At 37.8% G+C, this 17,584-nt stretch overlaps 1 protein-coding gene across 3 annotated transcripts in view; it reads right to left on the bottom strand.

The window, feature by feature from the left end:
* Nucleotides 1-9,432: 9,432 nt before the first annotated feature.
* Kr (krueppel) overlaps nt 9,433-17,584 on the bottom strand; it is a 32,489-nt gene continuing 24,337 nt past the window's right edge. For 2 of the 3 annotated variants that reach the window (XM_070298598.1, XM_070298596.1), the window contains exon 3: nt 15,361-17,405. In XM_070298598.1, the coding sequence (XP_070154699.1) occupies nt 16,661-17,405 (745 nt within the window). In that variant the 3' untranslated portion in view covers nt 15,361-16,660. Of the gene's footprint in view, nt 10,012-15,360; nt 17,406-17,584 lie in introns of those variants that run through there. The other variant, XM_070298597.1, reaches the window with a different exon arrangement.

Below are 17,584 nucleotides of genomic sequence, written 5' to 3'. Positions count from 1 at the left end.
CGGAGAAGATGGAAGGGTGAAGAGACCGGGACGAGGGACAGAGGAGGAAGAGGAGAAAGAGGAGGAGGAAAAGGACGACGAGACGGGCGGAAGGGTAGAAGGGCGCGGAAGACGATGGGGGGCGCGAGGGGTGAAGGGGTAATGATATGCCGCGCGGGTTAGCCGGCGCGTGGTGCGACGACTACAACTACCCTTCTTTGTTGTCGGGGGATGAGGGGGCAGGAGGGAGATTCTCAGCAAGGTCTGATTCGCAGGATGGTCTCGACGGCTTCTTCCTGTTGTATTCTCTCTTTTCCTCTTCCTCGCCTCGCTTTCATTCTCCTTTGTTCTTGCCCCGTCCTTTTTTTTTATTTAATTCGGTAAAGGCAATTACAGTCTCGCGCGACGTCGTATCCGCACCTTGTTTTTTTTTTTTTTAATCCTTTTTCGTGTCGGGAAGATCGCGACAATGAGGTTAATTTGATGGAGAAAGAAATTGAAAAACGCACGACGGCATTAATTTATTAATCGAAATTTTGATTTAGGTGTGAATTTCTTTATACATAGATCTTTGATCTTATTAACAAATACACGAATTGACTTTATCGATATAATCGCGAATAATTTAAATCGCAGCCAACCTGTCGTGAATGATTTATCACGATCTTGAGGGAAGACGTCTTGATGAGATCGGTCACGATCGGCACGCTTACAATTACCGGATTAATCTGGAAATTATGGAGCGTGAGCGCGGTGAAGAAATTGGCTTTATATCTGCTCACTGCTCAGCGCGAATAAATCATTCTCCTGATTCGTTTATGTCGTTTGCATATCATTAATTATGCTGGAATAACGATCGATTTCTTCCACGGGGTCGCTTTTCTCTTTGGAATTAATCGGATTCCGAACGCTCGAGTACGCGAGTGATTTCCCCCGGCTTAGCGCTGAGATGCAAAAAATTAAATAAAGCAGTAAAATATATTAAAAACTGTTACAAATATTAAAACTGCAATGGAACGATACGCAGATATTCATTTATATGAATATTTTCATCATATTCATTATTCATTACTTTCTGATTATTTTGCAAAAATTTTTTATTTTATCATTACAAGAAGGAGAAGATTACCTATTGAACTAGATTGTCTCAAATCTAATCGATTTTTCGAGATTCAAGATTTAATTTGACTTTGTCTTAATATTACATTGTATACCCCTGTATAAAGTATCCGCTATACGAATCTTCCATTGCGAATGCGTGCGCTGGTACTGAAAGCTGCGTAAAAGAAGCAAGACAGCTGATGTGTGCGTATAACGAGGAAGCGTAAAGGCACGAATCTTTACGCGGAATGCGAGATACGCATTTTCAAGATGCGAATATGAATTCTCGAAGAGATTTTTTGGAATGCTTCAATTTTACGAATCTTTACAAAATTTAATGAAAACATCGCCCGACGTGTATAGCATCCAAAAATTAGAGGATTATCGATGATATCAATGAAAAGATCGCGAATTAAAATTTTTTATACGTTTTACAAAGTTTGAATTTATATACGGTTTCATACGAATCGCGAATCATATGGATGGAGTTTGTAAGCGTGCGTGCCGTATGCTCGTTTATATATAGCGTCACCGATTTCGGAACGATTGTTGGCCTTGAACTTGAATGGGTCCGTGCGTGCCGATGGAATCGATGCCATTGATTTTTTTTTTTTTTCTATGCGGCCCGCCAGCTATGCATATATGTATGTACGTATATGAGGGCGGTGCGCGAACAATTCAAAGGTACTCTCAGCATGTATGAGCTGGAACGCTATTGTCCGTTGCATGGAAAAGAACGACTTAGCACTATCTGTATCGCGAATGCTGTTGCATCGGCTTGATGACAAAGATGTAAAGGAAATGTAATTAAATAAATCGAATTTAGATTAGCGACAATGGTAGATGTAAATATAGGTTTTCATTTATTTTTAAAAAATTTTTTAGAAACGCACACGTGTAATGGAATTTTATATGACGGTAATTGTTAATTATAACGCGTTTGAAGAATATAATAATATTCAAAAATTTAATATATTTTTTAAATTTAAAATGTTGAGAACAAGTTACACGACAGTAAATTTAATTTTTCTGATGTGTCTCAATTATATAATGAAATACTAAATATATAATATCAAATATTATAAAACAATAATTGGGATATGTGAAAAGATTATAATTATTCGGCATATACGGCGGTTTTATACTCGATACATATCCTAAAGATTTTCTCAAGCATGATAGAGAAGAAATAAAATTCAGATGTTATTTCTATACGACGATGTTATCGAAAAACCATCGCGATGGTTTTCTCAACATTCTTATAAATGTAATTATCATAAAAAGGATGGTCCTGGCTAGCAGTGAGGAAATAGATCAAAACCAGGCTATTCCCGATTCTGCGAATTTACTGCATATTGGGTCACGTCGTCGTTCATCTTCTGCATTTTTTTTTTTTTTTTTTTTTTTTTTTTTTTGACGAACCCCATCGTTCGATTTCGAAACCCCTGACCGATTTGCTCATGTCGCATCGGTCCTCAAGGTGGAAACTCAAAGGAAGGTAGTTAGTCGTTGGTCAACCCTGGTAATTGCGCGTAACCATGGAAATGCCTGTTTGTTTGGGGTTCCTCCGGTCATATTGATGAGCGAGGGCTTCGGAGGGTAAAGGGTAGACTTTCGAGGCCACTGAATGCAAAGAAGGGTTATAAAGGGTCGGCCGGAAGTCAAGGACGTATTCGATGACTTCGAGAAACTCGGCCACGATTGCGCAATTCTTCTTTTTTTTTTTTTTTTTTATCGTAAAGAAGATCACGTATCTGTATAAAGCTATGCAACGTACAGAAGATATATAAATGTATTTATAATATATTTGGCCCGTGAATATATTTGCTCAACAAAAATTATTACTAAACAAATAAACGATGATGAAAAATATTTTTATCATATTAACATACATCATGGAAATAATAAATATGAATATTGTAAAAAAAAAAAAAGGAAATGATATTTTTATATTTTAATAAAAATATCTGAAATCTTTTTATATTTTAATCAGAAATATAGGAGACATATAAAGCTGATCGATATTAAATTACTAAAACCTCGCACGTGCTGTTGTCCAATGAATATCGGTACATCAATCTTTGTCGAGTACCTCGATGCTCGACGCACTATATTATATCGTGATTCCTCATCGCTCGAAATCTGTATGATAGTAACAGAGTAAATGACATTAGAGAATATTGTTAAACAACCTTTTTGCTAAATAAAGATATTATTTTCGTCACAACTTTTATACTTATATTTCGAGTTATCGATCAAGTTAATTAATTTTATAAACAAACCGTACGAGATGCACCCTTCTGTTAACTTCATTCATCTTACGCTGTTTTGATGCTACGCCCACGCCGCAATGCTTTGACATGCATTTACTCAGAATAATTCGAACCCTTGTTTAAGTAACCGGGTCAATGCATCGTAAGATCGCGTGTACTTTGAAGGTCATCCCTCGAGCTTTCGCACGACGCAAAGTAACAGGTGCAACGCGTTTAAAGCGTCTCGAAATCGCGTCTCTCAATCGCTTACGCGGATCTTGCCGATTCGAGGTAACTAATTTCGCGTCTCTCCTTAAGCATTCGTCGCTCGCTCGCGAGAAGATCGGACGGGGTAGACGGAACTCGAGGGTGAGAGGAAAAGAGAGATAGAGAAGACGAGACGATAGATTCGAAGGGTGGAAAGAAGGAAGTGTGGCCGAGAGACACGAGCGAAAGGGAGCTGGATAGAGAGAACAAGAGAGATAGAGAGACATCGAGAAAAGCAGCACGAAGGGCCGCGAGAAGGGGAACGGGACGCGGCGGGGTTGTCGAAGCATCCCCACTCGTTGGCCCATCCGCCCCTGAAAAAAGAGTTAATATTGATCCGTTTTTTTATTTGAGTCACCCCCAGGTTTTTCACCCTCGCTATTTTTTCTTCCCCCGATCGCAGGGATCGCCGCGGCGCGGCGCGGGTGCGACAGAGACGGAATTAGTGTTTCTATAGCAACTCTCTACCCCGTCCGCTCGTTCGTTCGTTCGTTCGTTCGTTCGTTCGTCCATCCGTCCGTCTGTCCGTTTGTCCGTTCGCTCGTACATAGAAATTCGCTGGTCCGAATCATCCCTCTCGCGAACCTGAGTAGATTACAGAGAAAGGCGGTGCAACATCTTACGAGGAAGATTTTCAGATTAAAGGAATCGCGAGATGCACGTATGTCGAGACAAGCGCGCGTACATCAAGTATACATCTAGATTACATCCCGGTCAATTTACTCTCAACTAAAAGATTCAGCCATCGAAGAGAATTCTTAAATTGGCTGTGTTGAAAATAAGCTTTGTCTCTCGAATTAAATTTTTTTTTTTTTTTATTAATTTTAAGTAGATTTAAATTTAATAGCATCTTAAATTAGATTGGAATTATAAACTTTTAAAAATTGGACCGATCTTGGAATCGATTAAGATTGCGTAAGTCAAGTTGAAGCTTACATTTCGATAGCTGAGCATATATTTTGCTGTTTGTTACCGCTAAAATATGAAACTTCGGTCGCTTTCGATCTATTATCTGCATTTCCTACAAAGATACGTACGGGCCTTTATACGCGACAATCTACAATATATGTAGACAAATACGAAACGTAGGTAGGTAGATATGTATCCTTTTTGCGCAGACGATATCGAGCCAGAGTTAAATTCACCCCCAAATCAGGAAATATGAAGCTCCGATCGTACGCTCGTATATTCTCGGAAAAGGGTCGGTAGTACTTTGGAATACCACTCTCTTGGCTGGTAAGTCGATGCATATTTCAGAGGCCCGGTCACGGTTTTTTCCGGAATATGCTTTCGGCGTAGCTCCCTTCTACCTCCCCACCCGTCTTCTTATTCCTTTGCATTCCCTTTGACCGGATCCCTCTAATAATACCATTTCGCCATTCCCGTAGCCTGGAATCCGTTTAATACTCGCGATAACAGATCCGCTAAGAGTGGGTTAAGGACGATACAAAGAGAGAAAGACAAAGATCAGGATCAGATAATGCAAATAAGAACGTAATATATAAAACAGATGTTTTTTTTTCTATTTTCGCGGTCATAACTATTTGTAGCTAAAGAAAAATAATTTTAAAAGATTTGGTAGGAAAGAAATCTTCTTTATATATATTATACTTTATATATACAACATTGAAATAAACTAAAACAAACTGAGTTGAGATGAACGGACCGCGGTCACGCGGATGCTCGATAAACTCGATAAAACTCGGACAAGGCCGCTTTCATCGCATCACATAACGGCACTCTTTTGAGAGAAAAATGCTCTTTAAAGCGCGTCGGTGTCGGCATAGCGATGTTACAATCGCGTAGGGGTTGCTCTTACGGGGGGTGGGCCCCGTGGGGCTCGGCAACCCCCCGACCGCCGATGTCACCTAAGCGCGCCGAGCCCTCGGATCGTTCGAATCTTACTCTTTACGACGGCAGGGATTACTTTTATGTCTAACCTGGTGGCAGCCGATGCCACTTTTTGTGGTTACGTGACTGCTTAGCTAACTCGTTGCACCTCTCTTGCGTTTAGAGGGCTGTTCTTCGGGGTAGTTCAATTCGGTGCCGCAGAGTCATCGTCATCTTAACATTACGACAACCTCCCTGCACAAGTATAAAGAAACTCGATCGATAATCTTGAAAAGAGTCTGAAATGACCGTCGCTGACTATTAAAATTATAGTCCTTTTATCGTAAAAAATTTATAAAGTACATTGTATGAAATACGATGCGCCCTGGTGATAATGTACAGGGTGTATGTCAGAAGCCTGTACTTTATTACTATAGCCATAGTTTGTCATATTAATTTTCTCTCTCTCTCTTTCTCGCTCTCTTGTCCATCGATAAAAGGTCATACGGCATGTATAAATGGTCAAAATATTGTATAATAATTTTATATTGCCATCATGTTTCAATTTGTTTAAGATTAAACGTGTCAATTTTATGGAAGCGTGAAATTTTATTTTTACAATAGAATGTATGGCTGGAATAAATGTACGTGTAAAATTGTAAATTGTTGATCCCGAGTACAAATTATTGCGTTATATTTGTGTGTTATTTCCGTGTCTGAGAGAAACGCGTCAATACAAACAGCTACAACAGGATCACTAAGATGCCAATGCATTTTAGGGAAGCGTTTATTTCGTATATTATTAGCCCCCCTTTGGAGAGAGAAGTTCTCCGGATATATTTGGTCCGACCGTTTTACAGTCGACCACTCACGAACGAATTCATTTAATGTTCCGCGTTTCGGTTTTGGTAGATCTTTCGAAGGACTACTAACTATTTCGTGGCACCTGTCACTCGAAAAGGTGAGTTTCGCCGGGCATTAGCGGGATAAGATGACAGGCCGATAAGTCGCGCGCAGACGTAGATAGAGAAAAGCAGGTGAAAACCCGAATAGTCTCGGATGAAAGTGTCCCGCGCGGGGGCAAATTTATATAAATCGATGGCTATTAATATATTTAGTAAGCGCGTTGTACGTTTTTTATTCGCGTTAATATTTCTTGACAAAATTTATCGCGAGTATTCAAGTCAAGTCGAGATCCATCGGGTTGAAGCATTTTCAGTGAGCAAAGACAAGAATTTAAAAAATCATTGTAGAAAGCAAAAGTCAAACCTGTCTGTCTCTATGATTATTTTTTAACAACATAAACTTAATAGGACTGTTCTCGGACGTTCGCCGTCTTCGTTGCCGGATGCACCTGCTGCTGCTCCGCGACGAAAAATTTTTCGACCAACTCCGGCTTTAATACCCAGCGATTTTTTAAGCAGTGGCAAAAGGATTCGCCATATGGCGTCTTGATCGGATGGACGCGCGCCGCCGCGAGAATCGAGCAGTCGTGTCTCGAGAGCCAACGGTGCTTCGAGGAACGAGGGCCCATTTATTTGGCGTGTGCTGTATAATTAGGACTCGAGAGCTGGCCACACGGGTGAGCTTATTGTCCGTTCTCTTCCCCCCCCCCCCTCGATCTGTGGAAAACGAGTTTTGGAAATATATTACGGGGCGCCGTGTGGTCGGCCGAATTCGAGCCGCGCTCCTCCGATACTTCCGCAAATACCTGGCTCGCTAGGAGAGACTGGGAAAGACGATCTCTTTCATCGACAGGAAGGGAGATAGAAAGCCTGAAGATTCTCGTATCTTTTGTGTTTGAAATAAGATAAACGTCGTTTATCGTGTCCGCGGCGGTAATATCGGAAGTGAATTGACGACTATTTCCTAGTCTCGACATATGTAGTATATTGTCGAGAATAGCTAGTTCATAAAATGGTAAACCATTTAAATATAGATTGTTTTCTCGGAGTTTATGGGATGTAGAAAAACAAAAGAAAAAAAAAAAAAGCAAGACGCGTGCTAGACGTTCGTAAAATCGTCGCGACTCGATATGTTTAATGTTGGATTAATTTTTGCTAATTACATAATTTCGTCTTTCAATTTATAAAATTGCATTTTCGATAATATTGTATATTTACGGGATTAAATAACTTTACATGATTGTAGTACGATCGCATATGTGCTCTTTACTGAAATCGGGGTATAACAGCCCACCCCCCCCCCTCCCCTCCCCAGGTGAGTCACCCTTTACATAGACGAGGACGCATCGTACACCCCGTCGTGGATTTCACGTAATTTTGGGTTTCACCGGTAAATGGTATCGCGTTTCTTGGGACGCACCGTCGGATTGGCGCATTGTCAACCGACGGGGGCCACCTAAGGCCCCCGAGTGGTGCGGTAGTAGTCTAGGATCCCTTTCAGCCTTCCTTCTCCGTAGTAGCGTAGCACGCGCGCTTTGCCTCCATAAAGGAGCTTTTTTTTTTACTAGAAAGACAAAAAACAAGGAACGCTGAGGCAAAAGCGGAAAAGGGGGAGCGTGCTAAACCCTCTTCTCTCTCTATCTCTCTCTCTCTTTTTCTTCCCGCCTTCCATCCTTTTTACTTTTCAGAAACGCGTGGCGTGGCACACGCCATTATTCTCCCGTTTCGTCTTCCTTCGAGACGAGGCGACGGGAAAAATTTATGATGCGCTTGTTGTGTTGCTTTTCGGAAGAACTCATCATCATATGCGGTTATCTTATATATTGGCACTCAAAGACAAGATTTCTAAACTCGTCGATTTATAAACCTCGGTAAGTAACGCGATATTTTTAAAACCCGATAAAAACTCGACGAAAAAAATATTACGTATTTTCGGACGTATTTCCTTAGATGAGAGTTTATTGAGTATACATATAAAAATCAAAATAAAATTTTGATAGTAATGATATACAGAATGATATCAACAAGATGCGCCGAATCTTTGAACGCCATTGTTGTTTATCTTGTAGCTCTCGCGAGATATAAATCTTGCGTCGCGGAATTAAACGCGCCATTACACGCGGGGATGATCACAATCGAATTTGTGTATGTTTACCTATTTGTAGCGGTACTTCAGGTAGCGACGTATAGATCCCGGGGACCCCGCGCGTTTTCCCGGATTCTGACCCCAAAACAGCTCAACGGCACTCAATGACAGCCACGACAGCCACGAAAGAAACGCACGCCGCTCGTCCGTCCGCTTTGTCGCGTGCTGCCAGACTTTCTTAACGTGTTGGCATAGTTTTTGACAATGGGGCCAATGCTGCGGGAGTAAACTCATACGCCAGCACTGTTGTGCAACGAGTATAGCGACGATTCCCCTTGATTCCTCGCTTCGAATTTAGTATCTTACTTTCAACTTTCGCTCGCTTCTCAACAACTAAGAAGCAGTAGTTCTGATAATAGTGTTAATTGGCAAAATTAAAAATTGATATTATGTTGTGTGAATTGCGAATATTCTACATTTTGAAACATTATAAGCGGCGAATAATAAAAAAAAAAAAAAAAATGATACTCATCGAAAATAAATTTTACAATAATATAAAACTTTTATAACTTATATAGTATAAGAAAAAAAATTACATATATACGAGCAGAAAAATTCTGTATAAATATCCATATCATACTAAAAATAATTAATATTGATATTTGCATCGATATTTATAAACTCAATATATATATATATATAATAAATCAAGAAATGTCGAATTTATTAGAATTGTTCTGCAAGTGTTTGCCAAATGTGATCAAATAAATGTTCCTAATTGGAAATAAATGTTACACAATCTATGGAAAAAATAAAAAAAAAATAAAAAATAATAAAACACATATACGTTTAACGCAGAAAATATCAATATAAGAATCTATGCAATATTAAAAATAACAAATATCGATATAGATTATCTAAATCTAACAAATAAAAAAGTTAAAGAAAAATATGAATATAAAATTAAACTACACGTGCGGTACTCTCAAGAGACTCCTGCCGATCTATGAATTTGGACGATTCAGTCCGACTCGATCCGCTGCATCTGCCACGTGCCCCCATATTACGGCATAATGTGTCACTGTGCCACGGTCGCGCCACCCCTCTCTTCAGCCCTTCGGCGACGCCTGCAGCTTCACCCGTCGCTCGATCGCGCGTGTATGGAATCCTAGATTTTGGAAACTCGGTGGCCCCGAATGGCACAGCTGAATGCAGGTCGCGCTGGTCCTCCTAAATCGGGGAGGAAACGCGCCGGGGAGGATGGAGGGAAACGGTTTTTTCAGCATGTATGCCCATCCAGCCATCCCCCTTCGGCCGCTTTCGTTACCCCGCGATGTCTCTTCTCTTCGTTTTCTGAATCAACGAGCGAATCCATGATACAACCTCGGATGAGTCGTGAAAATATTGTTGCTTTTGTCCGCGACATTTTATTCCAATGTGACGGTCCATCGGGAAATATAACAATCCCCTTAGTGATAATGTTTTATCCATGACTTTGAGAAATCCGCAAAATTTTGAAATATGAAGAAATCCTCGCGAATGAAGTATTCCTCTTCTGGATATTTGTGATGATAATTATATATTGAATAATCTAAAATTAAATAATAAGATTAGAATAAGTTTGTGGTAAAATAGGGTTTTTCAAATTATAAATTTCCATAAATTTAACTTTGCGACGTTAAAATCATATCTAAACTATTTATGAGAAATTATTTAAGTAACTATACTCTAAATTATACCTGTTTGAAATAAATATACATATACATTATATATATATATATATATATATATATATATATATATATATTCTTTAGCATAAATTTCTCTTCTGAATTAATATAGTTTGTCGAATTATATGTGCTAGAATACGATATAATAAAATTGAAACTCTTAGCGTGTGCAGGGCAGGTGCCGAATAACGAGACTCGAGAACGATTAAACAGTGAGATTTAATAATAAAAATAGTCTGACAGAGCAGTCAATTCATGGAACATTCGATAATCGTTTATTAATGCGTGATTGCAAAGATCGGGGCATGAAGTTACGAGTAAACACTTACAATACAAAGAATTCTTCTCTCTCGTCGATTCTTTCTCTTATTCACAATAGGAATTTCAAAGTTGGCAGCAATGCAGTAATAATGATAATATTACAATTAGTATTTTACTCCCTAGACGCGCGAATTACTTACAAAACGATTTATATCATATTTGTACGAATGATATACTTCTCTCTATAATATTCGCATATCGTCACTCTTTTTTATTTCTTCTTGCCCATTATCTCTCTTTTCATCTTATTTATAGGAATATTATTTAAAATCAGTCTTGTGGTTGAGATATATTAGGTGTCTGGTGAGGTAGTGTCAGTTTCATAGTATACGTTCAGTGCCACTTGATCTGTTATTCGCGCCGTATGTTACGTAACAAGCGTTAAACGACATTGTACGCGACATTAATATTCGTATACGGAATCGTTGCCGAAGATCCACGATTTTCAATTCATGAGAATCGTCAATAACGATTACCGATAATTTGCGACGAGCAAACGTCCAAGTCTTATTTGCGATAAACAATCAAGTACGCCAAGTGGTTGATACACTTCGCTATATAATATACCGACATTATTATCTATTACTTCGTGAGACCGTGTTTACTCATTTATAATCGTAGGCGTAAGGTCTTGTATTTTTGTACCGTATCTCGTTCTCTCGTGCGCGAGAACTCGAGCGGACGCGACGTGCCTGAATTTTTTTTTTTTTTTTTTTTTTTGCGCGCGCTTTCTCTTGTCGCCGCGGAAAATTGGCACTGTCAATTGGCGAATTCGCTCGAATTCCCGCGCACCGCGCGATTGGCTGTACAAAATTATATATAGATATCAACTTAATTACATGTAAATATACGAACAAGTATACGTAATTATAGGTACATTTCGTCGAGTACTCGAATGATTTGGATACGGAGTACGGTCGATGATCGACATTGTATTTTAGTGGAAATTCTAAAACTGCTTGATAATATAAAATTTATCTCTTTTAATAGAATTCGATCGATTAGTTACGCGCATATTATCCCTCCAATGAAAAGATCGAGACATGAAATGTGAGAACAAGATATAAGAGACAAAAATAATTATCAGCGATTAAATTCTTAATAAGTATAACGTATGGCAGTATATTATATGGCAATGACTGAAGTAATAAAAAAAAAAAAGAAAAAAAAGCTTCCTCTATAAGGAAGCAAAAAAAAAAAAAAGATGAAAATTTATATCTTGGAAGTGATTAATTGGTGTTTTTATAAAAGCACCGGTAATTCTTTGTAGAATCATTGATTATGTTCGTACGTGTAATAGAAATTTTTAATGAAATATATCCACTGGTATTTCTTATATTATAAAATCACATCATTTTTATTAATTTTATTAATGATAAAATATTAAACAATTGATATTATAATATCGCCAGAGAACATTTATAAAATCCTACGCAATTGTATGGAAGAATCTTTTTATTTATTTTTTTTTTTTTTTTTCGTTCACACCAAGATAGCCACTGATTCTACAAAGTTGTCAGAGATTTTATATAGAATCACCGAAATCAAATTACAGTTTCATCATAACATATTGATACGCGATAAAAAATTCACGTATAAAAAACGGTAGATCTCCTTTATATTTCATATATTTTTTTTATACTATCTCTCTGAATAATCCATACGTGCAAATATTTTCGAATGCTGCAATGCGTTTTTTTTTTTTTTTTTAAATAAAATTTAATGTTCTATTCTACAGTCAGATTGTTCAAATTATATTCCGTTGTCGATAATGATAATATATTTGCATTCTTATTTCTTATTTTACTTTAATTTTATATCTCGTCGATCCTCATCCGCAATCTGAATTCAAACATCATATTATCGTAATACGTTACAACTATTCGACACAAAGATATAATATATGTATGTATACATAGTTTTTGCACGTTAAGAATAAGAGGACAACAACGATAATAATTACGATGGGACAAGCGATAACTCTATGCATTAATATAAGTATAACGACACATGTATTTCTTTGCCTCGTCAATATATATCCCAATCTTCATTATTGTATAACTGCCATTTACGGAAACAAAAAAAAAAAAAAACAACAGACTTGCATAAGCAGGACTGGAAAGGAACATAAGTTACAAACAGTATTAGGAACTAACAATCTTTAATTGTAGGAACCTTCAGAAATCGATATATCTCAAGGTACTCTTGTATTCGATATCGCGCAAGTACAATATATTGTATAGAATTCGTATAGAAATCGAATAATGTATGGCTTCAATTGTCATCGAATTTCTTCAATTCGGTGATATATGCAATCGACGTCGAATTAAAACTGAAACGTCTATTATTCGGTTCTTTACCTCTTGATTGATAATTATATCTGAGCGAACCGACTTAATCACGTTAGACTCCTAGTTAGATTCCAGAATCCAGAATATATGAGACATCCGGCATCTGTTTAAGCACTAAAGTACACAGAACGTACTGTGTGTATGCTATGACAGCAAAAATAACGATGAATTATCAAGCAAATGATCAAAAAATCAAAGACTCTTAATATCTTGTATTATATCAGGTGCCATAAAGTTATCAAAGGATAGAATTGTGTTCTTTTGTGATAACTATATATCTCTTTATATTCCGTATTCTAATGGCTCGAGTACCCTATAAAATACACTTACGATTACGTACACTTGTTCGTATGTCGTTTGTTACATGTACTGTAATTAAATTGATATCTGTATATAATTTCATATAGCCAATTTTTTTACTCACGAGTTATAATTATCAATCAAGAGGTAAAACTGGAAAACAACGCGTTATTTTAATTTTGTTCGACGTTGTTCGCGTCCCATGTTATCGAATTGAAGGAATTATATAATAATTTCAGAATATGCAGAGGAAACCTGAAAGTAAAACCAGAGAGGAAAGCTTTCGTAAAATATATCATTATCTCAGTATAATTTTGGGATGTGAATTCAGCGCTTTATGTGTACATTCATTATATGTCGAATGCAAGAATACCTTGGGATACATAAATTCCTAAAAATCCCTAAAACTAAAAGATTGCTAATTCCAAATATTTGTAACTTACATTTCTGTCGGATTTACTTTCAATTATTTTTTTTCTTTTCTTTTATTTTTTTTTTTTGTAGTTTAAAATCTTATCAAAACGGTGTGATATTCAATCTTTATAATAATTACTAATCGTACTCTCCGATTTCGCGAATGCAGCTCGAATGCTAGTAATTAATAATTTAATTGTTATCTCTGCATTTGTTGCGCGATGATACCGTCGAAATATTTTCACCACCAGAAGACTTAAAAATTCAAGAAGCTAGCAGGCTTTGAAAGAAAGATAGATCTTACATCAAATTCCTTATAGCTTATTGTTATAAGGAGAATTTTTCTCTCCCTTCCTCTGAATAGAGGATCAGACTGAATTCACAAATGTAAGAGTCTCGCGCGCGCCTTTATCTTTTTTCTTTTTTCGGTGGATGACAGATGAACGAATGTACGATTAAGTATCGTGGCTGAGAACGCTTAACGATTTTACTTGTGGTCAGTTTGCAACAATCGCGAGGCGAAAACCGGTCTCATCCTCGATAGCTAGCGACGGAAACGAAGAATTGACTTACCGGCGTTAAACGCGCGTAAGAAAGTCGCGATTAATCGAAAGGCGTCATGGAAAAGTTCCTTTTGCGAACGACAAGATTCTACTCCGAAATTTTATTCCGTTGCAGTTTAATCGCGAGAAACAATTCATTTTTGTAATGCAAAAAATTTCGGATGCCTTTTTATCACAATATTTAAACGTACATTCTGTTATTTGCCAAAAGAAGAAAATGAAGAGACAAGGACACGTAAAGTACTTGTAAATCGAGTGTTCATATGATCTTTCATTTAGGAAGAATTGGAAGATGTTTCTATATACAATAAACTCGAGAACTTGAAAATATCCCGACGATATTACTGCACGCATTCAGCAGATTATTTGTTTGTAGTATTCAAACCACATTCGTGAAATCTGAAAGTATCTATCAGTGAGACTCGATGGTTAATTTTTGTGAAGCCGTATATAACACCATTTCAATAAAGTTCCAAACTATTCATGTCCCAAAACTATACTGAGATAACGAATATTTTTTGCAGAAAGTTTCCACGTTTCTGGATCAGATACACTTAGTCATTTTATCAAGATTTCTTTTTATGAAACAAGGAAATAAAGTAATCAGGATTAATCATCCTTTTTGTCTTTTTGAATATTATTATCTATTATAAATTTTATGTACCGTGCAATGAATTTTTTTATAAATCGAAAATTTCGTCTACCTTATAACCAAAAGTCTGCAATTTTTCGTTTTTGTATCTCGTATTTCTCTGATCGTGTTAGCTTTAGAGAAAAATAACATTTCATGGATTCGCTCTCACAAATGTAAGTTTTTGTAAATTTTATAAAGACAACATAAAAAGAAGTGCCATAAAAAGATTTAAAAAAATGTGTGCAGAGAAGAGCGAAACAAGAATAAGGGCAGGATGTAAAAATGACTCTTGAATGGTTCCACATAAACGACTAATAAATATCGTTGTCGAGGTCAATGATATTTTAAAGTATGTGTGGAAAGTGTAACAGATGGTATGAAAAATTAAAAAAATTTATAGCATGGTATTTGCCATAAATTTTATAACGCGTAAAGAATGTTTTAAAAAAACCAATATAATAATGTGTTGGATTCAATTACTTTCTTGATATTTCGAAAAAAGGACCTCGATAAAATGACTTAAGCCTTAATTAAGAACGCGCATATCAAAAAGAAAAAGATTAGAAATATATAAGAACTATAAAAATTAAAAATATAAGAAAAAAAATAAGAAATAACTCGAATTAAACTAATTTCTATTTTATATATCGCGCGATTTTAAACTATCTTTTTTGCTTCGTAAACTGTTAAATAAACTGCATAAATATACATATAAAAGTGAAATTTTTTTAAACCAACGAAAATACGAGACAATGCGAGAAGACGCAATAGTTGAACTATATACCTGCGCTTGTCGTTCTTTCTTTATAAAACGGTCAAAAGATAAACGAGGGTAATTTAGCCTACCCGGTATTTCGAGCGATATTCATGCAACATGTAGACCTCGTGTTTTTCTTTCTTCTCCTTTTTCTCCCATTTCATCCAGCGGGGCGCAAAGACATAGTGAAGTTTATAACTCGAGATGTTCGTGCTTTCTCGCCGCATCGAAGAAAAACTAAACGGGAATTGGGAAATGGGAGTGTAGGAGTCTTGTTCCAGAAATGCGTAACAGATTTAACAGAAGTGTCTTAGGTGGCCTCGAGTCCGGCGGTCAGAATAGAAAATCTGCATACCACGGCGCGGACATAAATCAAACGAGCATTGAATAGCGGCAAAAGATCTCGAGGAGATGCGGCGCGTATCTGCCTCGAGGAGAAGAGACCGGTGACCGGCTGTAAAATTTTTCGGCGCGACCCGATGTATCTCATCGCGCGAAAAACTGGTTGGCGCGAAAGACGCGCACCGGCCGAGAGGAGGTCAACTAGCATAAAAAACTAGAAGTCTTTGAAAAGGATTGTTTAACGGAGCCGGCTGTGCGAGTCCGAAGGATAGCAGGCGGAAATCGGAGAAGCAGATCTCGATTATGCGAGTCTTATTCTCTGCGATCGAGACAAAACTGTGGGAAGTAACGGAGGTGGAGATCGGTTTGAATTTTAAATCGACTCGGACACTGGACGACACGATCAAGATTTTCTAGTTTGCTTGACCCAATAGGGATACCGTTCCTCAAAGGAGTTAATATCCGTAGGACCTTCGTTTATCTTTTAACTGTGCCGACCATTTTATAAGAAAAGAAAGACAAGCGCAGGTATAGTTCGACTATTATGTATCCTTGCAGTGTTTCGCGCATTTCCGTTGATTTTTAAAGATTTTCATCTTGATATATTTATGCGATTTATGTAATAGTCGCAAAAAGAATTGTTTAAAATCGCGCGAATAAATTTATTATATATATCTAGTTCAGCAAAATGGAGAATCGTGATCATCATCCAAATTTATTCAAAATTCAACGATACGATAAGAGGTAGATACGGAAAAAAGCGATTACGGGATATTTTTCTCTATCGCTGAAACCCCATTAGAATTCTGAGACTCTACCTGATCGGCGTTAGGGATTGCTTCTTGGTTGTCGCGATGATGGTTGCCGCTTTGACGTGGCGCGAGTATGTCTCAGGAACAGGCTGGCCTCGTACTTTTCGTCCTCTTGTTCAGGACTGCTATCTTTACTGAGGCTACGGCTCAGCGACGAATCGTTGCTGCTGTTGGAGTAGTGTCTGCGTGACCTGGACATGGATAGATCCTCGGGCTCGGTTTGCTCGGGTAGGACGATCGACGGTCCGGGAGGTTGAACGTTCGACGGCCCGGGTAGATTAAGCATCTGCGCGGCGATGTCAACTATCGGGCTGGGCAATGCACGACGAGTCGGCTTTCTGAGAATTTCCTGGGCGGCGTGCGACATATTCTCAGCTTCCTCCTGCTCCTCGCCGTCGATGTCGATATCGTCGTTCTCCTCCGGTTCGGTTTCAAAATCTTGCGCTTCGTCACCACCGTTACTGTCGCCGTTGCATCTATGCTGATGCAGATGATGTCGTCTTCTGAATCGGCCATGGCAAGTTTCGCATTCGTACGGTTTCTCACCGTTATGTACCATTACGTGAGCCTTCAGCTGATTCGAATCGCTGAAACGATTATTGCAATGCCTGCAAAGGTACGGACGCTCGCCCGTGTGTACCCGCACGTGACGGCGAAGATTCGCGACCTGGACAAATCGTCGCTGGCAGAATTTGCAGCAGTAAGGTTTCTCGCCTGTATGAAGTCGCATGTGTGTTTTCAAATGATGGTCCCTTGTAAATCTGCAAAATTCAAAGACTTAAATCATTGATCGAATTTACGATTTTATTCTAAAGATATATTGTACGTAACATAAAACATTTTTTTCTTCTCTCAAATTAATTTTATTTACATCAATATTTCTTCTCAAAAAATTCTTTTCCCACCATATCGCAATTAAGAAAAGCAAGACCTGCTAATA

This window comes from Polyergus mexicanus, unplaced genomic scaffold, assembly GCF_030449975.1.
Source record: "Polyergus mexicanus isolate NDT 795.1 unplaced genomic scaffold, iyPolMexi1.0 SCAF_7, whole genome shotgun sequence".
Lineage (NCBI taxonomy): Eukaryota > Metazoa > Arthropoda > Insecta > Hymenoptera > Formicidae > Polyergus > Polyergus mexicanus.
This window is presented reverse-complemented; position numbering and strand designations above follow the sequence as displayed.